Below are 27,684 nucleotides of genomic sequence, written 5' to 3' on the forward strand. Positions count from 1 at the left end.
TTTTAATGTTTATGATTTAATATAACCAATCCGTTGACAGTTCGATTTCGTACAATTTCTTCCACGCAAGCGTACGTCACAGGGTCATACTGAAGGTCAAATTTGTTTGCAACCAGTTTGTGAGCGACCTTCAATGAGGGGAGATCACCCAGTCCAAAGACGCATATGTTATGCCGGTACCTTCCATGGCATCTATATCTTTGTTCTTTCCCGTTCCAAATAACAAATCTAGAAATAAACCTTTTCTTGTCTGGATGCTCTGGAACACAAAAACAGGAATCTAAATGGTAAATGCCATGCCCTGTGTTTTCTATACCACACACATACATGTACACACATCGTCAATATTTCACGGGTTTACAGACACTGTTACCTCCCTCCACCAGGCATGGGGGGCACGGGTGGCCCAGTCGCCTAAGGCGCCGCGATTCGCTGTGCAGAGTTGCGTCCCATAGGCACGCAAGAAACCTATGATTGTGGGTTCGAATCCCGGTTCGCCCCGATTATATTTCTAGGTTTGTCAGCACCATACCCGTGCTCGTGGGTTTCAACGAAGCGGTAAACGTCTGAGACCTGCATCATTTCGGGCTTTCCTCACACATTAAGCTGACACGCCGCGATATAACTGGAATACTGTTAAAAGCGGCGTTAAACCCAACTCACTCCACCAGGCATGAATACATACCACCGCTCAGCAATGGCGTAGTTATTTTACCCAACGAATAAAGCCATGACCCGCTAAGGCCAATCAGAGCTCCTATTTCATTGCCAAAACGGACCAGACTATTTGGTCACAACGGCCAATTTGTCTGGTCAAAACGGACTAGTAAAATATTTTTTGCGGTAATTGTCTTTGAAAGTATTTTTTACAAGGTTTATCGTTTAGGAGGTAATTGTCCGGCCGCTAATTTTCCAGGAGGCATTTTTCCAGGCAGTAATGTTATTATCCGTTAGTAACTCATAATTGTTAGAGCTTAGACAATCGTAACTGCCATACTTTAACATAGAGTTATGACAATCATAGCGCTAAGATCGCTAAAAGGAACTGGGCCATGGGCAGTAGTTGTTCGGGCTGTAATTGTCTGGTCAGTCATTGTCTCGATCCAACCGATCCCATGAGTCGCATCTTGCAATAAGCATGGGTTGCTAACAGCTGCACTGGTATAGCCCCACAGTCTTACATTTCTCTGAGGCAAACTAGTGCCCCAAAGTAGGAATGTCGATTGGAGAATACAGTCAAGAGTACGATAACTAAACGCGAGAGTTGTTTCACTCTCCCTTGAACAGTATTTCAACAGTATTCATATAACTGCAGCCAAATGTGTGGGGAAGGATCAAAGTGAAGGTCGTATACCAATCTCGGTAAGACCCGTGAAGATCCGGGATAGAATAGGTCTCCAGCAACCCATGCTTGCCGTAAAAGGTGACTATGCTTGTCGTAAGGGGCGACTAACGGGACCGGGTGGTCAGGCTCGCTGACTTGGTTGATGCATGTCATCGATCCCAATTGCGTGGATCGATGTTCATGATGTCAATCACTGGATTGTCTGGTTCAGACTCGATTATTTACAGACCGCCGTCATATAGCTGGAATATTGCTGAGTGCGGCGTTAAACAACAAACAAACCAATCTCAATAAAATGAGATCTTTTACTCAGTTACTATACTTGTGTGATAATCAGACTTTGTAGACTGTTATCAGGCTTTGCTGAACCCCAAGAGCACGGATTATGGCGCTAATAAACCAAGGATCTTAATGTTTTGGGACAAGCGTAGTTTGGTGCGGCTCTGGAACGCAGTACTGAATAGCGAATTGCGGCCCCTTAGACATCGTCCAACATGCCTCGTACAGTGAACACTAGCTGAGTTTCCTGTTGAAGAACGCCACACTGTAGCCACGTGTTACATTTGAATGAAGTAGAGATTTTTAATATCATAAGTCTGCCAAGATTTATTTACCACTTAAATACTATCATGTTAGTGTCATCTTGTATCATGCTACAGGATTACATTCTCCTAATTATTGCGTGTAATACAAATCTCTATTTAAAAGATAGATTTCAAAACACTCACAAATTGATTTAATTAGAGAAACAATTCCGAATATACTTGACAATCCGATATTACGGTGGACCAGAGGGGACATGGAAACGTGTTCTACATGTTTAGAGTGTTTTGAGTTTCGCACGTATTCATTTAACTATTGCACATATTGTAGAAAATGAAATTGAAAAGGAAACTAGAAATAGCAGGAAAGCCCTCAATACTGCCAAACACTTTGCAGACCATTGTGACGTCATTGGTTACCATGACGTCACAATCAAAGGACATCACTAAGGACTCTGCTACTGAAACTGTTAGCAGTACTTTTTACACTTAAGACAAGGCTGGAAGAATGATGTTGGATGATAAATAAAATCTCACCCTCGTGTCTTTTGATATCAAATATATCAACACTCGTTGATAAAAGTGGCAAAAATCCTCGGCAAGCCTCGGAATTTTTCCACTTTTATCAACTCGTGTTGATATATTTGATATCAAAAGACACGAGGGTGAGATTCTCTATTTATCAATACACAGTGTTTTCTTGCAAATGTTTTTATAATTGACTTTACGGGGCTCTTAGATAAAATTCTGTTTTTACCATATCTGTGGTTCTATGTGTCTAAAGATTTGCTGTAACAAAGTCTAAAAACGTGTTATACACGAGTTACTTCGAAAAACACACTGTTATTGCGAAAACATTTCAATGACCCTAATGGCCCACCGTACAATATAGCTTGGTTGAATTCAACAAGGAAGTGGTTTAAATTTTAACTTATATATGACCCACATATGTTGCGGTGTCAAGAATGACCGGATACCTAATGAAAATCTTCCTTAATGGAGATATCCGCTAGCCGCCTCATTCTTTCAATTTAGGCGTGTGTGTGTGTGTGTGTGTGTGTGTGTGTGTGTGTGTGTGTGTGTGTGTGTGTGACGACCCTCGAGTTTCGAGTAAGTGTCCGTGTGTTGTTTAATACCGCATGCATCACTATTCCAGCTCCATGACACCTTTCAGGACCATTTGTTTTGTTTCTTTAATTGAAATTTCCAGATACTAAGATGTAATTTCAGGATACAGAAAATGAAATTTCAAGATTATAAATTGAAATTTCAAGATTTTATGTTTAAATTTCAAAATACATACAAAGTTGAAATTTCAAGATAATCATGTATAGTATCAACTTAGTATCTTAAAATCTTTTATAGTCAGTTAACTCTCTTGCCTCGGGAAGATGCGTGGAACGAGGCTCTGGGCCTGACAGTGCAACTAAAGTCCTTTGAATAGGTATGTGGTATGTCATGTTTTCGTAGTTTTGATTCCAACGCTGTGAGTTTTGACCTTCACACATCCAATCACTTTTGCAGTAGTTTTCATTTTTGATATTGCCTCTGAAACATCTTCTTAATAAAGATGAAATTATGTGTCTTTGTTCCAAGCAATGTCACCTCTGAAAACTTCTCACATAATTTCGATCCAATTTTAAACACTTTGCCGTTTACTGAACCATTTTGTACGGAAGCCTAAATATTTAGGGCCATTTGTTTTGGGTTTTTTTAAATAAAAAAATTCGATACTATCTTGGAGTTTCAAGAAACTAACTTGAAATTTCAAGATACAATTTCAAGTAAGCATCTTGAAATTTCAACTTAGTTGAAATTTCAAGTTACTATCTTAAAATTTCAACCTAGTATCTTGAGATTTCTAGATAATAAGTTGAAATTTCAGGAATACTTAGATGAAATTTCAAGACGCCGCACTCAGCAATATTCCAGCTATATGACTGCGGTCTGTAAATAATCGAGTCTGGACCAGACAATCCAGCGGGTGACATCATGAATATCGATCCACGCAATTGGGATCGATGACATGCATCAACCAAGTCAGCGCGCCTGACGACCCGATCCCGTTAGTCGTCTCTTACGACAAGTATAGTCGCCATTTACGGCAAGCATATGTTGCTGAAGACCTATTCTACCCCGGATCTTCACGGGTCGATGTCCTCAGGTCATTGTTTAGCTGTAGCGAGTACCAAGATCAGATTTCAACGAGATTTGAACCAATCGGAAGCACTACCGTCATGTTGTGAACCTAATTTGGGATATCAGCTCGGATATTAGAGTAACGTTGAGTAATTTACCAGAGTACATTGTTGTACGCTTCTTGTGTAAAGGTGATGTTACAAGTGTTGAATATCTCGATCTATAATACTGTGACCTTTATTAACTCAGTTTTAAGTATTTTGAACGATGACGTCTAGATTTAAATCTGCATGAGATTATATATGTTAACGCAAATCGTTAATTCGAATTATTGTAGACAATGTGAGTGAGTTGGATTTAGCGACGCTTTTAACAGTATTCCAGTTATATCACGGCGTGTCAGCTTTATGAGGGAGAAAAGCCCCAAGTGATGCAGGTCTCAGACGTTTACCACTTCGGTGAACCCCACGAGCACGGGTATGATGCTGACAAACCTAGAAACATAATCGGGGCGAACCGGGACTCGAACCCACAATCATAAGTTTCTGGCGTGCCCAAGGGACGCAACTCTGCACAGCGAATCGCGGCGCCTTAGACGACTGGGCCCCCCGTGCCCCCTGTAGACAATGTAGACAATCAAATTCAAGGTAAATGTATATCTTCACTGTGGTTTCTCTCGAACTGCGGTAGAGTCGATATTTTATAAGGTTTATCGTCCTCGGGACTTTTCCAAGCATACCAAGACAACCAAGCATACCAAGCATACCAAGACGACATTGCCAATGTAATAGAGAAATGGTTATGGCTAAGAAATTTGGATCAAAGCAACATAAACATATTTCCACTGATGCCTCGATGTCATGTAACAAGATATGTAAGTTCGAAATATCACATTTTGGGGGATATATTTAGACACTGATAACACAGCAGACGGGAATATTCACACCTCATTTTTTTGCATCGACTGAGAACGCTTCGTGGTGAAAGTTGTACTAGTGCGGACCGAGATATCATGCCGCAGTTTAACATCGTTACCCCACTCAGACAAAGTATACTGAGCTAACCAGTCCTTGTTTTATCCCCTGAATGATCCCCGGCCGTGTCATACCAAAAGGCGTTAAAAGATGGTGCAAGTTGTTACCCTGCCCAGCGCTCGGCTTTAGGCGGCTAAAACAAGGATTGGTCGCGCTTGGAGTCCGTATAATATGTTAAACTGCGGCATACGTCCACACAGTAGTATTACCAAATCACACGATATGTAAACCATTATTAATTTTACTTCAACAACCAAATCAACATGTTATCATGGTTGGATGAGGTTTTTTAATGTTTACGTACCAATCTTATCCTTAATCACTTACCGGGGGCACGGGTGGCCCAGTCGTTTAAGGTGCCACGATTCGCTGTTCAGAGTTGCGTCCCTTGGGCACGCCAGAAACCTATGATTGTGGGTTCGAATCCCGGTTCGCCCCGATTATGTTTCTAGGTTTGTCAGCACCATACCCGTGCTCGTAGGTTTCACCGAAGTGGTAAACGTCTGAGACCTGCATCACTTCGGGCTTTACTCCCACATAAAGCTGACACGCTGTGATATAACTGGAATACTGTTAAAAGCGGCGTTAAACCAAACTCACACACTCACTAACTTAATCACTTACCACCAAATATACGTATGCTTTATTAAGATTATTTCATCGAAAATAACATACGAATAAGAATTCCAAATCGAAAAACTATACCCGGTACAGCTTTTTTAAAAAAAAATGGCGGTCCCCTCACCGGATTCTATTTTTAGTTCTGATATCCTTATTCAAACTTCATTTCTGATGAAGTATAGTGTACGTATTCGGAGGTCAGCGATTAAAGAAGAGACTGGTATACAGATATAAAGAGGTACTGTATGTTTTATAGCCAATCGGAGATGTAGAAGTACGCCAACATCTTTTTTCGGGACGATCTGTAGCCTCAGTAATGACATAGAAAAAATTATATTAAAGGACGAACGGATGAGGGAATACGGTAACAGCAGCGAGCGTGGCACCGTGACCTGGTAGTGTGGGTCAGCGGCACGTCAAGGATTGGGGGAGCAACCATTATATTTTCAAAGGGGGTTTGGTGTGTGTGTGTGTGTGTGTGTGTGTGTGTGTGTGTGTGTGTGTGTGTGAAACGATTGTCAAACACCTGTTTTACAGAAGAAAGCAATACATCTTGATGTTTGTTTGTTTGTTGTTTAACGCCGAACTCAGCAATATTCTAGCTATATGAAGGCGATCAGTAAATAATCGGTCGTGGACCAGACAATCCAGTGATCTACATCATAAGCTTCGATCCACGCAATTGGGATCGATGACATGCATCAACCAAGTCAGCGAGCCTGACCACCCGATCTCGTTAGTCGCCTCTTACGACAAGCAAAGTCTCCTTTTACGGCAAGCAAGGGTTGCTGAAGACCTATTCTACTCCGGATCTTCACGGGTTCAATACTTGAATCGTAGGAAATATAGTAATGTGTACTTTTTTGAGGACTATATTAAAGTGTCCCATCAAAGAGTTCGTTTTTATTATTTATCTAAAAAAACGACAAATGAGCACCTGTTTATGTTTAACAATATAATTGAGTTTCTATATAAACATTAAAAAAAATGCTGATCTCAAACCAAACCTATCGTATAGTTCCTTCCTAACTGACCGCTGGTATTTCTTTTCATCAAGGGGCGGTCGGGTAGCCTAGTGGTTAAAGCGTTGGCTCGTCACGCCGAAGACTCGGGTTCGATTCCCGACATGGGTACAATGTGTGAAGCCCATTTCTGGTGTCCCCCGCCGTGATATTGCTGGAATATTGCTAAAAGCGGCGTTAAACCATACTCACTCACTCACTCTTCGCATCAACAATCACACTCACTCGCTTCACGCATTGTTACCTGTAAATCCCCCGGGGCTGTGCAGGAAAGGATTGTGGTAGAGATTATTCAGTGTTGCCCAATAGTGTTCGTCGGGACTGTGAGTATTCATGGTCCAAAGCAAGAAGTCTCGAGCAATCTGATTGGTCAGCGCAAACTCCAAGAAATGTCGACAGAAGGCACCATAAGCGAGACCTTTGGTGATGGTCAAGTTATGGGGAGGAGGTGGCAAGTACTGGTCCGTTTTGACCAATGTTCCCTCGGACACTGAATAACGGAAAACAAACCTCTCGAGTCTACGTCTCCTGTAGACTTCACGAATATCATTAGAACCATTAAGTTTCTTCAAAATATGAACAATTTCCAAATTTGTTTTTAAAGGTATTTCTGTCGATGCAAAATTTAGGAGATACTTCCATTTCTTGTCTTTGATTAACAGGTCTTCCATGCAGTTCAAATCTGCTCTCAGTCTGCTGAAATGGGCATAAATAAGATCTTCAAGCCTCGACGCTATAAAAACATTAGGGAAACAGTCTGTAAGCGTCTGGACTGCATCAAAGAATTCTGGCGGTGATTTCCTATCCACGTGTATACAATAGAAGTTTTGGGGCGCGTAGATAACTCTCAACAACCTCTCGAGGGCCTCAACCCCATCATGCGTCAGGATTGAGAATGCGAGAGGAAATTCAATTTCAAAGTTGGAATATGGCCTTTTGTATCCAAGAACTCTCTTAAATGCTGCACAATCCTTCGTCACCTTCAAAAACACACTTTCAGGAAACGCCGGAAATGAGAAATTATTTTTCTCCAAATATTCCTGTGAACGAGTCGTCTCGCCGACATCTTGTTTAAAAAGCTTGTCACATTGAAACTCGGTACTATGATATTGCACGTGTTCTGCGTAGCGCTGTAGAGGAGTCTGCATTACAATCTCATCTATGTGGAGTTTTGTCTTTGCGAGGAGTTCCCTTCTCACGCGCGATTGTGAAGAGACTTGTGTGAAAAGAGACAGATTTGACATCAAGTAAACCGATGAGAAAAATCCCAAGAGGAACAACAACGCACGTTTGCCCCTGAAACGGAGCATTGCCGAATACCGAAGAGAATCGTGTCTGTACTGACTACCCTGTCAGGAGCCTTGGGTTGCGATAAGCCAGTGTGCTGGAGTATATCTGGAATAGATAAATGTAACGTATTTTCAAGGCTGGAGTCTATCTGAACATTAGATTGATTGCAATGTTTCTATGCTCTTTGAAAAAAAAAACTTGTTTGGATGGAACATCTTGCTGATAAGAATTCTCCTCATCGCGATTTACTGTCAGCAAGTGGCAGAACGTGAACGCTGCCAGGTTCGTGTACCTAGGGATGAACATTTCTTTCTCGTATATGTTTTAGTGGCGCTGGCGCTGTGACGTCAGTGTGTATTTTGGTACGCATAAGGCCGATGAGTTATATACCTCAAAGTAGCGAGTGAGGAAATATCGTTTGCGCCCTGTCAACACTTTTAAAACAATTGGTGGCGGATATTTGGAGAGGGCTTGAGAGAAGAGCTTATTATATACTACCGAATCATGATTCATATGGTTGTGTCATAGTGATGGCGTTAGGTGACCTTGCCCTAATAGTATTACATGAAAGTGATATGTTAGAAAAACATATCAGTCAAGGGGGTAACCTGTGTTGAGTGCTGAACGGCCTGTGGGATGTGTAGCTCGGTTTAGTAATACAGTAAACTACGATTATAACGAACACGCTTATAACGAACTGACGGATATAACGAACTACTTTTTTGGTCCCGACTATTTGCTGTAGTTATGCTGTACATATGCTTATAACGAACTACGGTTAAAACGAACTAAAATTAGTAGTCCCTTTGAGTTCGTTATAACCGTACTTTACTGTGTATATATATATATATATATATATATATATATATATATATATATATATAAGACCCGTACAGCCAATGCAAGTCTATAACGTTTGGCACGTCTACATTACTGCAGTATCAGATAATGAAAGTCTCTGGGCTCCTTTCTATTATATTTTATAACTATAATTCAACAACTGGTTTTTTTCTGCAAAATATGTTCATTTCAGAGACTAGATGTCAGTCTACTCTACAACCCGCAGGCATGGACAGCTGCAATTTGCTCTGCGTTTTTCTGTCCACCCCCACCCTCCCTCGGGTGTAGCAGAATCCTTTGATTGTGGGTTCGAACAGACTCTCCCGGATAATGATTGCTGATTTATTTTCAGCACATTACCTGAGCTCGTTGGTTTCACCGTATTGCTAAACGGGTAAGACCTGCACTTTAGGGTTTTCCTCCCACAAAAGCTGATACACCGTGATATAACAGAAATTCCATCCAACTCACTCACTCTACACCCAAAATCTACAGGTATTTGCATATATTTTTCTAATGCGTTACTACCCTATATCTTGATAATGCCAGTAGCCCGAATTGATTACATACCATTTTACCAGTAAGCAATATTCCAGATAACGTATTGAGGGGTGTAAATAATTAACTGTAGTTCAGGAAAACCAGTGCGTGATAGCATCAGCAACGAGACGAGCTATCGGGGTTTGATGACGGCCAATCAGTCAGGTTATATATCTGAACCATCCGATCCAGTTTGACAAAGTTACACCCGATCTTTTTGCATACGGGTACCTGGGGACCTTACCTGCCCGATGCTCCTCCCTACATGGTTGATGATGCCCAATGTGTTAAGATTATACAATGTCCTTTCAAGCTGCCTTGCCCTTCCTATGCCAACTTCTGGTATATGGTCCGTTTGCTTTTTCAGAATTGGGCATTGTATAAACGTCATGTTAAAACCTGTTCAACAACGGATACATTTATTTAGTGATGAATTACCCAAAACAGACAAATGAAATTAAAACTTTCACTCTGTGGAATAAGACTTTGTGCCGGACGTGCTCCAAGCAAGACCATCAGATCATTGGCCGTCTCTTATCCGACCTTGATACAAGTGAAAATATTTTTTTTTTCAGATCACTTTATGAGATAAACATGTTATTTTACAAGATATAATGATAATCATTACCCCACGATATGGCAGTGACTGGAATGTAAGCAGACGCTGATAATCGGAAGAAAACGCTACCCCTTGCCATGTGACCAATAGACGCACACGTGTTCTAAATACAAAGATGATATTACTTGAGCAGGCAATGTGTTTCAGACAGTAATTACAAATAACCGCCAACTTCACGTCTCCCACTGGCCTCAATGGTCTGCTTCGCACTCTCATTAGACAAACAGCATCCATAGTTTCCGTAACATTACCCTAATTGACAAGATAATATTTGGTAACAATATCGAACCGTATCGTCATGTGATAAAGTATGGAATACCTTAATACATGTGTGTTGAACTTCACTATGGAATTTCCAGGTCAGAGCAGATCCCAGCGCGAGTCGACTAATGGGGCGAGTAGAGGTGAAATGAGGCGTAATGTCCCGATTAATGCCGGGTTTGTAGTGCCAGCCCACTGAGATACCATGCCGTAGTTTAACATGGATACCTCAGCACCAACACATAATACGTAGAGGGGAATATCCTCGTAACTCTCCATTCCTTAAAAATAATTGAGCAGAGGCCCCGCAGGGACCGAGGCCCATTATTTTTAAGGAATGGAGAGTTACGAGGATATCCCCTACTTAAAACTCATCCCTACTTTTACACTTTGACAAAATATTCTGTAGTTGAAAATATTTGAAAAATTCAGAGCTGCTTCAAGATAATGTACAGTTGGCAAGCAACTCTCCATTCCTGAAAAATAATGGAGCGTTCAAACAATAGAATGACGTCACAGATGTGTTTTAATGTCTCAGTGTCCTTGTTTTATCTCCTCAATGTCGAGCACCAGACAAGTGCCGACTAATGAGCGTCGATCCACGTAAGAGGCGACTAACGGGATCGGGTGGTCAGGCTCGCTGACTAGGTTGATGCATGTCATCGATCCCGATTGCGTGGATCGATGCTCATGATGTCAGTCACTGGATTGTCTGGTTCAGATTATTTACAGACCGCCGTCATATAGCTGGAATATTGCTGAGTGCGACGTTAACCAACAAACAAACATGATAGGAAGAGCTAGGCAGCGTATGTAGCTGAGTCACACACCACCCTAGACCAACTGTGCTGGGGTGAGCCATAGTGACGAGTTAGCGTACTGTCTCGGTAATGCAATCCGACCTGTGGCTTGAGCTGCCCAATAACGGTTATAGGAAGCTGACCTGACATCGTATGAGCTGTTGTCGTAAGCTTGGCTGTCCGTAAACGGTATGTGAAGGGACACGTCTATATAGCTGTGGAAGTGAACTTATGTCGCATCTGGGCCCGCATCGTTGTTTTTGCATTACTCCGGAGTAGTCGACTCTTAAATACAGTAAACTACGGTTATAACGAACACGCTTATAACGAACTAACGGATATAACGAACTAACTTTTTAGTCCCGACTATATGCTGTAGTTATGCTGTATATATGCTTATAACGAATTACGGTTATAACGAACTAAAATTAGTAGTCCCTTTGAGTTCGTTATAACCGTAGTTTACTGTAGGTACAATGCTACAAGATCAGCAACAGCAACGTACGAAAAACACGATCTGGCAATTGAACCGGCGGATCTCCATAATCCTTGCTGTCGATAACAACAGCAGGTGTAAAACTTTTCCACGGGAACACATTGACATAGAGCCTGAATGAACTCCACGTGCATCGCATCAATGGAAACGTGTTCCGTTGGACGCGGAACTTCCACTGTCTCAAAAATGCGGTGTTAATACCAGGGCGACTTTATAAACACCCTCCACAGTAAACTACGTTTATAAAGAACACGCTTATAACGAACTGACGGATATAACGAACTAAAATTAGTGGTCCCTTTGAGTTCGTTATAACCGTAGTTTACTGTATATGGATTCCCTGGGTCATACCGACAACTTGGGAATCGGGTGGTCAGGCTCGCTGACTTGGTTGATGTATGTCATCGTATCCCAATTGCGTGGATCGATGCTCATGATGTCAATCACTGGATTGGCTGGTCAAGACTCGATTATTTACAGACCGCCGTCATATAGCTGGAATATTGCTGAGTGCGGCGTTAAACAACAAACCAAACCAAACAAAAACCGACAAGTTTGTTGGAATTGGTATGTGTGAAATTGAGACATTGACTCTATTTTAGTAACCATGAAATTCTAGATAGATATACATTATGACACATCATCAAAAGTGTGCAAGGTAGGTTGGAATAACTTCACCCCAACGTGCTGGGCTGTCAGCTACAAAAAAACGTCATCCTTCTTTCAGTTTTTTGGTTTGTTGTGTAACGCCGCAACATTACAGCTATATGATGGCGGTCTGTAAATAATCGAGTCTGGACCAGACAATCCAGTGATTAATATCATGAGCATCGATCCACGCAACTTGGATCGATGACATGCATCAATCAAGTCAGCGAGCCTGACCACCCGATCCCGTTAGTCGCCTTTTACGACAAGCATAGTCGCCTTTTACGACAAGCATGGGTTGCTGAAGACCTATTCTACCCCGGAATCTTCACGGGGACCTTCTTTAAGTAATATAGCGGTATTGTTTTGTTTGTTGTTTAACAGCACAAGGAAACTCCAGCCCATTTTAATCAAAGATAGGGGTAAAGCAAGGTTGAATACTATCTCCAACATTGTTCGATCTATTAATGATCTTGAACACATACACTTTTAGAAGAACGTCTCTGTGATCACTGCTCAGTCCTTGAAGATGAAGAACACTATCTGATGTCTTGTAGATAATATTCAGATAGAAGGCCCTCCATGTTTATTTATCTTTCCTTTAAAATTAATTATTTTGAAAGCCTAATCTCATTAAAACCAGATCTTAGTTCTCGCTATCGCTAAACAAAGATCCGAGGACATCCCATTACGGGTCACTTCAGAACGAACTTTCATCCAACCAATCAGAGCGTCGCTTACCAGATCAGGAAAGTGACAGTCGGAATGTGCTTTTTTAATCATGAAACCACGAAATATTTAACACGGGGTATTCCGAACGACAGTTACGGGTTCTATAATTATATCCATACAATCTAGGCCATCTATAAGCCATTCCAGAACGTTCTTCTTATCAGTTTTAAATGTTTTAATCGAGAATACGTCAAAATATGTTTGGAAGCGTAGTCGCCAGTTTGAAAATAGTGTCGTAAAGCTCGAGAAAGCTGCCTTCTGATTGGCTAATGTCGATTTCTTGTCAGTCATTTCATTGGACCGTCAAAATTCGCGAAAGGTCGTTTTGACGTGACCCGTATTGGGAAGTCCTCAGATCTTTGTTTAGCGGTAGCGAAAACTAAGATCTGATTTTAATGAGATTGTTTGAAAGCCTTAATATCACAGAAATATGTACTCTACTTTTTCTCGAATAATGATCCTGGTAACATAGCAATAATGTGCTGTCATATATACAACTTCAAATAAATCTGAAATACTTATTATAGATAGTCCTGGTATTGGTACTTTGTATTGTTATCCTGACTTAGTATGTATCTGTTTATATAGTTTATAGAATATGGTCTCTGTTTCTAACGTTTGCGCAATAAAAATCTTGAATCTTGTATCTCTTAGCGTGATGTAGTGAGTGAGTTAGTTCGGTTTAACGCCGCTTTTAACATTATTCCAGTTATATCAAGGCGTGTCAGCTTAATGTGGGAGGAAAGCCCGAAGTAATGCAGGTCTCAGACGTTTACCACTTCGGTGAAACCCACGAGCACGGGTATGGTGCTGACAAACCTAGAAACATAATCGGGGTGAACCGGGATTCGAACCCACAATCATAGGTTTCTCAAAGGGACGCAACTCTGCACAGCGAATCGCGGCGCCTTAGACGACTGGGCCACCCGTGCCCCCTTAGCGTGATGTAGGGAGAGGTTGTCCAGTGATTAAAGCCCATTCCTGGCGTCCCACTCACGATTTGGCTGGGAAAATGCTAAAGGAGGTGTGATAGCTTTCCCACTCACGAGCAAAGTGATTGTGAGTTATCGGAAATGATATATTATAGAGATACGTAATCAGTATATTGTAGACGAGGAACACAAGTCTCTACTTTAAGGGGCGGTCAGGTAGCCTAGTGGTTAAAGCGTTGGCTCGTCACGCCGAAGACCCGCGTTCGATTCCCGACATGGGTACAATGTGTGAAGCCCATTTCTGGTGTCCCCCGCCGTGATATTGCTGGAATATTGCTAAAAGCGGCGTTAAACCATACTCACTCACTCACTCACTCTACTTTTAAACCAGATCACTTGAAATACAATCCATGTCATGAGCATGGTACAGGTCAGAACGCTCAATGATCATTTGAAAACGGAAACGCTTTGATGAAATGAAGTATGACGGGGCCAGTTGCTACTTAAGTAAAACGAACAAAGGTGATGTCAAGTGGAGACACAAGCAGAAATCATAAGTGGTCAGTGTTGGGGAATTATTGCAATTGATACAGTAAACTACGGTTATAACGAAATAACGGATATAACGAACTAACTTTTTAGTCCTGACTATATGCTGTAGTTATGCTGTATATATGCTTATAACGAATTACGGTTATAACGAACTAAAATTAGTAGTCCCTTTGAGTTCGTTGTAACCGTAGTTTACTGTACACTAAACATCTTACAGACTCAGATTACAGCTTAAACATAAGGTTATTTTCCACAGAAAGCCTCAGTGGTTACATATAATGTACATTATGTATAGGTTAGACCACGAGGACAGTGTCTAATCGTTAGAGGACCGCATCCGTGGTCTAGTGGTAGAGCGTCCGCCCGGAGAGCGGAAGGTCCGGGGTTCGATCCCCGGCCGCGTCATACAAAAAGACGTTAAAAGATGGTACTTGTTGTTACCCTGTCTGGCGCTCGGCATTAAGGGGCTAAAACAAGGACTGGTCGGCTCGGAGTCAGTATACTGTGTCTGAGTGGGATATTCATGTTAAACTGCGGCATGGTATCTCAGTGAGCTAGCACTATAAATCAGCATCAGTCCGGACTAGTACAAGCAGCCACACAAACACACACACGTACATGCACGTCGCTATATAAGTGCAATTATCTTGGACGCGACATTTAAACCCCATTTCACCTCACCTCACCTAATCGTTAAAATGGTTTAATTAACCATTTCAACGATTAGACACTGGGGTCCGAGTGGTCTAACATTCTTAAACCATGTCCAACATTTGTGGCAACTAAAATGCTTAAAAAGGTAGGTATTTTGAAAGATATTCAGGAACTCGATGCTCAACTGAGAGAACACTGTGTGAGTCGGCCCTGCGTGAAGCACGTGAAATGTGTCCCCCGAGCCTTTCGCACGTGCACCTCGCACTTTGCCTATTTGGGTTATGAAATGCATGTCCCGGGGCAAGTTTACCATTCATTTTGGACCAACTCGAGCACATTTATCAAACAACTAAATATTACTTGCCCATGATGTAACGACGTAACAACAACAACCCCCCCCCCCCCCCCCCCCACACACACACACGGTCAAAGACAAAGGAGCCATTTATATATACCGGTCCAGTGTTGGATACTTTACTCTGCCACGAATAGAAACTCTATTAAGAGTCTCCACAATCTTGTCTCTGGCGGCAGCCGAGTAATTAGCGCATCCAAGTTCGTTCTCCAAATATATAAGTTATTGTGACTGCAAACGGGGTCACACACAAACGAGCGAAACGGCCCCAACACCAAGCTATGTATTCTGGTTTATCGTGGCCGATCTATACGATCGTCCTAACCTCATCGTTACCCTCCCGGAACGATAAACTGGTTCCACAGTTCGTTCTAAGCTGGGCTCTGTCTCTTCATGTCCATATATTCACACTTGCGCAAATAGGGGGAATCAAGAATTTTATGGTATAGAACATCCATGTAGTGTAGACTACAAACTAGCTACATTTGGGAGTAAATATAGTTGCAAACATGAAATGTAAATATACATATAATGTACATTATGCATAAATATATTACATATTATTGTACAAGATACATAAAGGTTTATTAATATATCATACGTTCATTGATGACGTATGAGGAATGAAATAGAGTAGCGATGTCACAATAATTTTTATTAAAGATTAGCTTCATGTCTAACATTGTCTTTTAAGATAAGATTGTCTTTTTTCATAAATATGTCCAAGAGTTGTTGTTTTTTACTTTTGCAGAGCAAGGATTTATACAAATGCTAAAATGTTATTACCATTTTGTAAGTTTAATAAGTGTAGTGTCTGGAGAAGTAGTGTCTGGAGAAGTAACTGCCTTTCTGTACTATAGTTTGGGCAGTAGAGAAGAAAGAGTATTTCGTCTTCATCATATAATAAGATGGCGGATTTGTGCATATATGTTGGTGCCGCGCTAATGGGAGGCTAAGTAAAGGTTTCCCATCGTATCCCTTACAACATATTCCTTTTGCTTTTTGGTGAGTGTTTCGCATGATCTGTCAACGGGCGCTGACATGTGTGTTGAATTTGGTCTAATGTTCCAGTGTTTGGAGAAGTCTGGGGTTACGTATGTCATTGAACCGACACATGGCATTCATATGGCGCCAGTCGCCTTTCATCTTCTTTAAACCAACACAAGAATATTGATGACACCGTTTGTGTGATTCCTAGCGTGTTTGGTTTCCTGATAACTCAAAGAATCAGTGGGAAAAGTAGTTGTTGAAACAGAGCGATTGTTTTATAGATTTATTTTTTACCATGCGCTTTGACGGCATATTGAAATTCCCCCGAGCAGCGTCCTGACCATAGTAAGTGAGTGAGTATGGTTTTACGCCACTTTTATGAGTATTCCAGCAATATCACGGTGGGGGACACCAGAAATGGACTTCACACACATTGTACCAATGTCGGGAATCGAACCCGGGTCTCCGGCGTGACGAGCGAACGCTCTTACCACTAGGCTACCCCACCGCCCCCGTCCTGACCATAACGATGTAACACAGTTCAAGGGTCTATAAAGCTTCTTTTATCCGAATACACCCTGTTCATAAGTATTAAATAAATTTGTACACAAAGAATATTGTTCTGTCACACCAAGAGACACGAATGGAACGATCATCGGATCCTTGGGCGACTAAGGGACGCAACTTTGCGCTGTGTATTAGACTTGATATAATACTCGACACTATCATGGAAACTCTAGTTCATTTATTTATTTAACCACCAAAACCTCTATAGGTTTGTTCTAGAGTTGAATGGACCATCAGTTCCAAGTTCTCTTAGTATAGACCCGTGAAGATCCGGGGAAGAATAGGTCTTCAGCAACCCATGCTTGCCGTAACATGCCACTAAGCTTATCGTAAGAGGCGTCTAACGGGATCGGGTAGTCAGGCTCTCTGACTTGGTTGATGCATGTCATCGATCCCAATTGCGTGGATTGATGCTCATGATATCAATGACTGGATTGTCTGGCCCAGACTCGATTATTTACACAGACCGCCGCCATAAAGCTGGAATATTGCTGAGTGCGGCGTAAAACAACAAACAATCCATCTCTTAGTATATGGTCAAAACAGAATCGAAGGTGACAGTGTATCTGTGATAGTGTGTCATCCCTTCCAGACAGCATCGGGTTTGCTCTACCATCAAGCGCTAATTACGTCTTACTCAGACTTGATTTTTATCAAGTTGATATAAACAGTTTATTCAAATATACTTTCTTTAAAAAAGAAAAAATAGTATTTTCTCGGGCAGTGCAGGCACATCTGACTTCCATTTCCGCTATCAAACACCTCTAAATGTCAATGAAGTCAGTTTGTGTTCTGCAGTGTGAGACCTCCATTTTGCGAACGCCGCATTCGCCGTAGTTATATGTCGTATCGCCCTGAACAGTCTATCAACTGCTGATTATCGCAACGACAAATCACTTAAATGCTACTGCAATAATTACAACTACCACTGCTCTACTACTTTTACTACACCGACTACGACAACTTACTCCTACAACAATGACAACGTCTACCACACCACAAACTTATAATCAATAACCATGACAACCGCCTCCACTACTACTACCACCACCACCACCACCACCACTACTACTGCTGCTGCTGCTGCTGCTGCTGCTACTACTACTACTACTACTACTACTACTCCTACTACTACTACTACTACTACTACCACTACTACTACTACTACTACCACCACCACCACCACCACTACTACTACTACCACCACTACTACTACTGCTGCTGCTGCTGCTACTACTACTACTACTACCACCACTACTACTACTACCACCACCTCTACTACTACTACTACTACTACTACTACTACCGCCTACTACTACCACCACCACCACCACCACGACGACTACTACTACCACCACCACTACTGCTACTACTACTACTGCTACTACTACTACTACTGCTGCTGCCACTACCACCACCACCACCACCACTACTGCTACTGCTACTACTACTGCTACTGCTACTGCTACTGCTACTACTACTTCTACTACTACTACTACTACTACTACTACTACTACTACTTCTACCACCACCACCACTACTACTACTACTTCTACCACCACCACTACAACTACTATTGTTTATAGAGAGCCAACCTTTCACGTCATGCACAACACGATAAAGGGGAGCCAGCATTCGTTATATTCAGAAGGATTCTGGTCATATTCAAACATAACGTGGAGGCAAAAGGAAAACGTGCGGCCATTTCCAACTCGCACAAGTGTCTGCAAGCACAAACACAGACATCAAGCAAGGTCTGGTGCCACGTGAGATATACGATTACGGTGTTTGATTTGGTTGGTGTTGTCACAGCACAGCATGTAAAAGTGAGTATTAAAAAACAAATCACCAGACTGAAAAATAATAGTTTTGCGTTTATTCGCAACAACGAATCTTTTGAATGGTATTAGTACACACACAATGCCATTCAGAAAGTGGTCAAATGTAACAAATGTTATATTTGGGAAAACACTTTATCAGTAAAGTACAGATTCTCGTACTTTTTTGGGGTTGAGTCCCGTCCGGGATTCGAACCCACACTGCCCGAGTGAGGCACCTAATCGCCAGCACACAAAGTCAGCGATCTAACCTACTCAGCCACCTATGCGAATAGAGGTGTAGGTGAATTAGGGTGTAGGCGAACTGAGGTCAAGCCGGCAGTGTGGGTCTAGGACTGACTGAAAATCAAATCAGCTCGGAATACCTTCTGCCTTTCAAAAGGTAGTTTTTTGATAATTAAATTCGATTTACATCTGACATTGATGTCTTTTCAAGAACAGTTTGGCATTTCCAAGATGCCACTGATGATAAAGAAAGGTATCAATGAGTCATTTCTTAAACATTTGTTTATACTTTGACATGCGTCATTGTCGTTTGAAGGAGACTTAAAAAAGACTCGTACTTATGTTCAAAGAAATCTAAAACTACTTAAAAACATCCCATGCCGAAGAAAACACACACACGCACCCTCTTCCTTATTAACTGCTACATTTAAGAAACACAGTGACAGTATCCTAGGGTGAGGTGAGGTGAAATGGGGTTTAATGTCGCGTCCAAGATTATTGCACTTATATAGCGACGTGCATGCACGTGTGTGTGTGGCTGCTTGTACTAGTCCGGACTGATGCCGATTTATAGTGCTAGCACACTGAGATACCATGCCGCGGTATAACATGAATACCCCACTCAGACACAGTATACTGACTCCGAGCCGAACAGTCCTTGTTTTAGCCCCTTAATGCCGAGCGCCAGACAGGGTAACAACAAGTACCACCTTTTAACTTCTTTTGGTATGACGCGGCCGGGGATCGAACCCCGGACCTTCCACTCTCCGGGTGGACGCTCTACCACTAGACCACGGAGGCTGTCCAGTACCCTAGGGGATACGGCCTAAGGCCTGTATGTATTATATACCCTTGATAAAATTACAATCTAGTCCGAAATGCTCTGCTGTCTAACGGACTGTCACAGGCACTGGCTGTACACGGGTCAGCTACAGATGTGTGCATTTCTAAGTTTGAAGCGAGAACTAAGATCTGATTATAATGAGATTGTATGGTTGATATTCTTGGTTTGTCTGCATCATATCATAGTCGTGCTATAGAGCCAGCGTGAATCACGTCCCTGTTCCACAAAGCGATCTTAGCGCTAAGTCGATCGTAACTCCCTTTCTTTAACACTGACTTACGACAGTCATAGCGCTAAGATCGCTTTGTGGAACTGGGCCCTGGGCCTACATCCCTTTGGTTTTACACATCTAAATATAAACTTGAATATAGTTCAAAACGGCGTTAAACACCAGTCATATGAATATTTCTGAATACAGTGAGTGAGTTGGGTTTAACGTCGCTTTTTAACAGTATTCCAGTTATATCACGGCGTGTCAGCTTCATGTGGGAGGAAAGCCCGAAGTGATGCAGGTCTTAGACGTTAACCACTTCGGTGAAACCCACGAGCACGGGTATGGTGCTGACAAACCTAGAAACATAATCGGGGCGAACCGGGATTCGAACCCACGATCATAGATTTCTGGCATGCTCAAGGAACGCAACTCTGCACAGCGAATCGCGGCGCCTTAGACGACTGGGCCACTCGTGCCCCCTCTGAATACAGGTACAACTATATATGCGAATATGATACAAACGAGAAATCGAATGAACGGAGTTCGACCTAACGAGTGTTCACGGGGAAAGGGTGATAAAATAGTTACTTATGGTTACTATGCAAATAGTGCCCGTTTGTTAGAATTGTAAACACAGAAGTAACGATAAATGAACTATTAACTGATTGCGGATTAATTAAGTTACGAAATATTTGTCTTCAAGATATTTGTAAGTGAGGTTTCATTAGACATGTATTCTACACATAGCGTCATTTCAATATCCCTATCCTCAGTTAGGGCTGGAAAATAGGCCAACTTGGCCCTTAACATAATGTCAAGTTAGTGTGCTGACCATCTCCAATTCAAACGTAAACTAATCTTTCAGCAGAGATTTCTTATTATTATAGAAATGGGTAAAACTTGTGTCTCTTTTATTGCCATGTATCTAGTGTATTTTCCCCAAAACCCTTGACATCCGAAACCTCCAAAAACAATCTAAGTAATATGTCAGTCCAAACACAGTATTTATATACGTGGTGGCCATTTTGGACGCCATTTTGGATTTGAGGAAGGGTCACCTCGACCGGGCTTCATCACGGATTATGGTACCACGTGACGTTATATTACCACCTGGTGTTTCCAGGAATTGTGTCAAGATCAATCCTTTTATCGGCCGTGTCGCGACTTTTTACCTAAACCACTGGACTAACTCAACGAGATCTAGAACTAAACTACGCAAAAGACATGTTCACAATTATCGTATCCTTACTACCTATCCAAGTACAATCTGATACATGCTTAAATCGTTGAGTAACAGGAAATAGCAACAATTTCTTCCATTGACTAAATTCTGCAAGTTATTTACTTTTTGCGTCATTCAGGCCCAATACTGACATGGTGTTTACATTTGTAAACGGCGCTACACCAACCAACACGTGGGTCATTTCCGCTTGGTGTGCTTGGTTTTTACCGTTACAATTACGTTTGTGTCTGGGGGCTACACCCTGGTGAATACAGTACATATCATGTGACCCGTGAAGATTCCGGGGGTAGAATAGGTCTTCAGCAACCCATGCTTGCCGTAAAAGGTGACTATGCTTGTCGTAAAAGGCGACAAACGGGGTCGGGTGGTCAGGCTCGCTGACTTGGTCATCGATCCCAATTGCGTGGATCGATGCTCATGATATTAATCACTGCCGCCGTCAAATCGGTGGAATATTGCTGAGTGTGGCGTTAAACAACCAACCAACCAACCAACCAACATATCATGTACCTATCACGCTCTTGTCGTAAGATTGCCATGAAACTACACGCAAGGGGATCGGATGGACACAATGTTAAACATAAACTGTAGACAGACAGAGAGTCTCGCCGGCTTTATGCATATACATTTGTATCTGTAGTACATACAACAAAGTACAGTTTAACTACGGTTATAACGAACTCAAAGGGACCACTTATTTTAGTTCGTTATAACCGTAGTTCGTCATAAGCATATATACAGCATATATATACAACAAATGGCCGGGACTAAAAAATAAGTTCGATTTATCAGTCAGTTCGTTATAAGCGTGTTCGTTATAACCGTAGTTTACCGTATGTTGTAATACATAGCCATTCCTTCTTAAATCATGAGAGACTATCATTCATCTACGGTGGCCAATACCTGCCACTGGTGAGATCATTTTTCACTGTATGCCTATATATTTTATCTGTCGGCCGCCAAATACATCCAATGGTCAGATCATTTTTCCCTGTATACCTCTATATTTTATCTGTCGGCCGCCAAATACTTCAACTGGTGAGTTCATTTTCCCCTGTATACCTTAATGTGGGAGGAAAGCCCGAAGTGTTGCAGGTCTCAGACGTTTACCACTTCTATGAAACCCACGAACACGGGTATGGTGCTGACAAACCTAGAAACATAATCGGGGCCAACCGGGATTCGAACCCACAATCATAGGTTTCTGGCGTGCCTAAGGGACGCAACTCTGCACAGCGAATCGCGGCGCCTTAGACGACTGGGCCACCCGTGCCCCTACGAACAATACAAGTAGGCTGCTTCAACAGCGTTATTACTGCGTCACACGCCTCTTGATATTTCCGCTTACACAGACTGTCTGTTAGTGGAACGCGGAATGGGAAGATACCAATTGACCGCCCATTACAACGTTTAACAGCATTGGTTGGGAAGTTGCAACCGGGTCATGTCATAAATCACACAGACAATGAATTCTTTCAAAGCATGTTTTGAATTGATCAATAAACACACTGTAATATTATCTTCATATATACTTATACAATAAAGGGCACCAGTCGTCTTAGGAGAATCTTCCAGAGGCAAGTGAGTTAACTGACTATAAAAGTCCAGTTTCCACCCTTGCCGAACTAGGCTGGTATTATGGAGTTACAATTTGGCTGGACTAACGAGTCTATGCGTAGTCCAATCAAAATCGCTCACCGAAATCATGCAGATTTCGGTCGACTGCAGGATTTGCAAAGCATGTGCACCGCTAACTCGTTGTCAATAGATATTTTCTAAATCTTTTCCTGTTTTTAATCAAGGTGCTCACGTGATTTGATGCACTTCGCGATGTAAGACTCGTATTATCACAATATAGATCTTGATTATCGATCAGATCGTCTTGACTGGGCGCCACCGTTTTGTTTGAAGCAAATGCAAGTGATACGAGAGGTTGAATCTGATTGGTCAATAGGAGAGGCATAGAAAGGTAATAGCCACTGGTGGCGCTACGATCGAGCCCAGGAATTCCAGCCAAGTTCGGCAAGGGTGGAAACTGGACTTTTAAAGTCAGTTAACTCTCTTGCCTCGGGAAGATGTCTTAGGAGCTGCAGTTCGCTGTGCAGATTTGAGGCTTTTGAGGGTTCCTGACATCTAGGATTGTGGGTTCGAATCCGGTTCGCCCTGATTATGTTTCTAGGTCTTTCATCACCTTAATGCCCGTGCTCGTGGGTTTCACCATAGTGGCAAACGTCTAAGACCTGCATCACTTTGGGCTTCCACAAAAGAGCAAACACGCCGTGGTGTCACTGAAATACTGTTTAAACCAAACACCCTCCCTCATCCCATCCTGGCCTGCAGACCGCACCCACTAAACTTTGCTTACATTTGTACCACCTGACACACACCTTGTAGGTATAACGGGTTACAGTTGAGTGTGAGTGAGTGAGTTAATGCTTTACGTCACATCGGCAATATTTCAGCCATATCGTGACGAGAAATTATACATTTTTAATACATATATTTTAACTAAATAAAAACCTGTCATCGATGGACAGTAAAATTACTAGAATATCACAGATTAATATTTAAACCTAGCATTCAACTAAAAAAAGATATCATTATAATTAACGGTACAATATAAAAAAGGGCTATAGATCGCTAGCAGCTGAAGGTAGATCACCATACTAGGGTTTGTTGGTTGGTTGGTTTGTTGTTTAACGCCGCACTCAGCAATATTCCAGCTATATGACGGCGGTCTGTAAATAATCGAGTCTGGACCAGACAATCCAGTGATTAATATCATGAGCATCGATCCACGCAATTGGGATCGATGACATGCATCAACCAAGTCAGCGAGCCTGACCACCCGATCCCGTTAGTCGCCTTTTACGACAAGCATACTCGCCTTTTAAGGCAAGCATGGGTTGCTGAAGACCTATTCTACCCCGGATCTTCACGGGTCACCATACTAGGGACCATGGGGACTTACAGTACTTTAGCTTCCTGCATGGACCCTAGCAGGATTTATGCCATCCCTTCAGCTGCTGGCGATTGTATGCAAGTTTATTCTCAACCCTTTTATCCAGACGTTGCTTATAATATCAATCAAGGGTTTGTCTGGTCAAGACCCGGTCAGTTACAGACGCCTTGATATATCTTTAATCTTGCTGTATGTTTAAACAAACAAACAAACAAACAAACAAACAAACAAACAAACTGCTTGACTCTGGTGTGTGTTGCCATGATAACAGCACATGTCCCCCATGGCGCAAATGAAATATCGCTGACTGCCGCATAAAACTAGTTTGACGTCGAGATCTGGATGCTATTTTCCCAACAAGTGCATTCATGTCGTGACAACTAAACAACTTTTCGTTTTACATATCCAGCATGTATACTGTTTATATCCCTCCTAATCGCCTGCGGTTTCACATATTTGTTTTCTTAACAGATACAAATAAATCAAAGAGAAGACTTTAGAAAGTCCGGTAAAAAATGCCATCGACGCATTAACAGAGTGGATCTTTCCAAACATTGTTTTTGAAACAAAGCCGAAAATTATGTATCCGAAGTGAACTTGCTTGGTATTGTATGTTTAAACTTCCACACCACCGCGTCCTAAGCCGGATTTCATTCAGAACAGCGTGGTCTGGCGTATATTGTTTTAAGCCATGCAAACACAGTTGAATTTTCAATTTCTACCACATGGAACTTTACCAAGTATAACACAAGCAAGTAGAAACACATTACCCCCGTGGCACGCATGCGCGCCATATGGATATTCATAACTTTTGCATAATGTGCGTTAACTCAGAAAAATGAAACTTTAAATTAATTAAATATGTTAACAAACATTCAATTGTTCACTACTACCTAAAATACCTTCCTAGCATTAACGTTTACATTTACAAATCTAATTAAGTTAAATGGATTTAATTTGAAATTTAAAGTAATAGAGCTCCTATAAATCGTTTGGCTAGTTAAAGCGGATCGACTCTCAGGTCTGCCGTCCATTTCCAGTCAATGGGTAGACGTTATTCGTGCCCTGTGTGAACTCGATACATTGTTGCTTTGTGATTTGGGTAGTTATTAACTGGTAGATTGATTTTACCATAAATCATACAGCGAAGAGCAGACAAAATGGTGCGTGTGTCACCTGAAGCAAACTTGGCGGGATTGTCAGTTAGGTCGAGATTGTAGAGCATGTTTAAAGTCACAACTGAATTGACGAAAGTACTTTAACAATTTTCATTTTCCACATAAACTTAGGCTTCAATCCAACATACATAAAACCTATATTTTGATACTTTAAGCTACATGAGTGTATTTGTCCAATTGGAATGTGTAAACTTCTATGTATGCAAACCATGGCGAGCACTGGGGTGTAGTGTACGGAACTGGGAGCACTTAATACTATTTGCCGCACGACCTTTAACATGTCATAATGTTGAACAGGCGCGTTCGAAAAGTACACGACGTGCACTACACAATGAACAGGGAGAATATTACAAACAGTGTTTTAGCCGGAGGATTGCTAAATAACGTCTCATTATATTATAATATTTTTTCAGGACCTTTCATTAAAAAGGTAAATCAACTGACAAGACAAAGTTTATCCAACGTGGATGGCTTACTGAGTCCTCTCTTATGTGATTACATATGGTGTCAGGTAACACATGATTTCATTTCTTAAATAAGACAGGTACCTTTTTAGTGTCTGAATTTTAACATTTGATAGAGGTAAGAGTATTTCTGTCTTTGAGAAAACGAGAATAAACACCTGTTGGGGAAGAGTATCCGTGCCTTATGTTTAATAAACCAAGTTTACCATCGAGAAGAAAGATCAATTTGGTTTGCCGTGCATATCTGCTTCTGATTCGAACTGTTACTATACAGGCGTTGTCTGTCCCTGAAGTGAGTGAGTGAGTGAGTATGGTTTTACGCCGCTTTTAGCAATATTCCAGCAATATCACGGCGGGGGACACCAGAAATGGGCTTCACACATTGTACCCATGTCGGGAATCGAACCCGGGTCTTCGGCGTGACGAGCGAACGCTTTAACCACTAGGCTACCCGACCGCCCCTGTCCCTGGAGACTTGTCTATGGACGTTGGTCATCTGTACCTTGGAAACTAATGTTTTGTGTGGCATTAAGCCTGGACTGTATGTATGATATGATCCAACTTGGTCTACTGTGACATTTGTCGCTAATTACTTTATGTACCCAAATTTAATTTGATGTAAAAGGTGAATTTTGTTCTTCAGATAGTCTGGACCTTTGTACATTTGGTTTTGAAATATTTGACGGCATTTTGTTCTGTTGTACACTTGTTCTGAGATATATGACGGTATTTTGTACCGTTGTATAGATGTTCTGAGATAAAAGACCGCATTGTGTACCGTTGTACACTTCTTCTGAGATATAAGACGGCACTATCTACCGTTGTACATATGGTCTGAGATAGAGGACGGCACAATCTACCGTTGCACACATGGTCTGAGATATACGACGGCACTATATACCGTTGTACACTTCTTCTGAGATATAGGACGGCACAATCTACCTTTGTACACATGGTCTGAGATATAGGACGGCACTATGTACCGTTGTACACATGGTCTGAGATATATGACGGCACTATCTACCGTTGTACACATGGTCTGAGATATAAGACGGCACTATATACCGTTGTACACATGGTCTGAGATATAAGACGGCACTATATACCATTGTACACATGGTCTGAGATATAAGACGGCACTATCTACCGTTGTACACATGGTCTGAGATATAAGACGGCACTATATACCGTTGTACACATGGTCTGAGATATAAGACGGCACTATATACCGTTGTACACATGGACTGAGATATAGGACGGCACTATCTACCGTTGTACACTTGGTCTGAGATATATGACGGCACTATCTACCGTTGTACACTTCTTCTGAGATATATGACGGCACTATGTACCGTGACGGCATTGTATACTTATACAAGTGTTTTATGAAGGCATTTTTCTGTTCTAAAAAATATAAAGACGACAAACATTGCACACACTGCATAACCTTCTATCACATAATTTCTAACCGAAATCCTTAAATTACACAAGTCTAGTAAAACATAAAAAATGGAGATTTTAAAGTTAATAAATTTTCAGTTTTATAAAATAATGAAATTGTACGATGAATTGAACTAAGTTCGAATCAGTTACAAGTATATTTGTCACTTACCATTAAGGCTGCCTGCTCCCACTGCAAAGTGCTTCCCAGACTAGCGGCCACCTTTGCTATTGTTAAGCTGTGAGCCTGGCGGTGACAGACCAAACAGCCCGACTAAACTGCATCCTGTTACAGCG

At 41.7% G+C, this 27,684-nt stretch overlaps 1 protein-coding gene across 2 annotated transcripts; it reads right to left on the reverse strand.

Annotated features, from left to right (window-relative positions):
• LOC124120264 (beta-1,3-galactosyl-O-glycosyl-glycoprotein beta-1,6-N-acetylglucosaminyltransferase 3-like) lies at positions 1–27,684 on the reverse strand. Of its 2 annotated transcripts, XM_046483044.2 has the most exons (4): positions 27,560–27,596; positions 9,618–9,772; positions 6,948–8,098; positions 1–259 (listed from the first exon to the last, which is right to left on the reverse strand). In XM_046483044.2, the coding sequence occupies exons 3-4, from the start codon at positions 8,011–8,013 to the stop codon at positions 3–5; spliced, it is 1,323 nt and encodes a 440-aa protein (XP_046339000.2). In that variant the 5' UTR covers positions 8,014–8,098; positions 9,618–9,772; positions 27,560–27,596; the 3' UTR covers positions 1–2. The 2 variants fall into 2 exon arrangements, with proteins under 2 accessions (XP_046339000.2, XP_046339001.2); XM_046483045.2 differs by lacking the exon at positions 9,618–9,772 and having other exon boundaries at positions 27,560–27,684.

This window comes from Haliotis rufescens, unplaced genomic scaffold, assembly GCF_023055435.1.
Source record: "Haliotis rufescens isolate VD_foot unplaced genomic scaffold, xgHalRufe1.0.p SCAF_38, whole genome shotgun sequence".
NCBI classification, from domain to species: domain Eukaryota; kingdom Metazoa; phylum Mollusca; class Gastropoda; order Lepetellida; family Haliotidae; genus Haliotis; species Haliotis rufescens.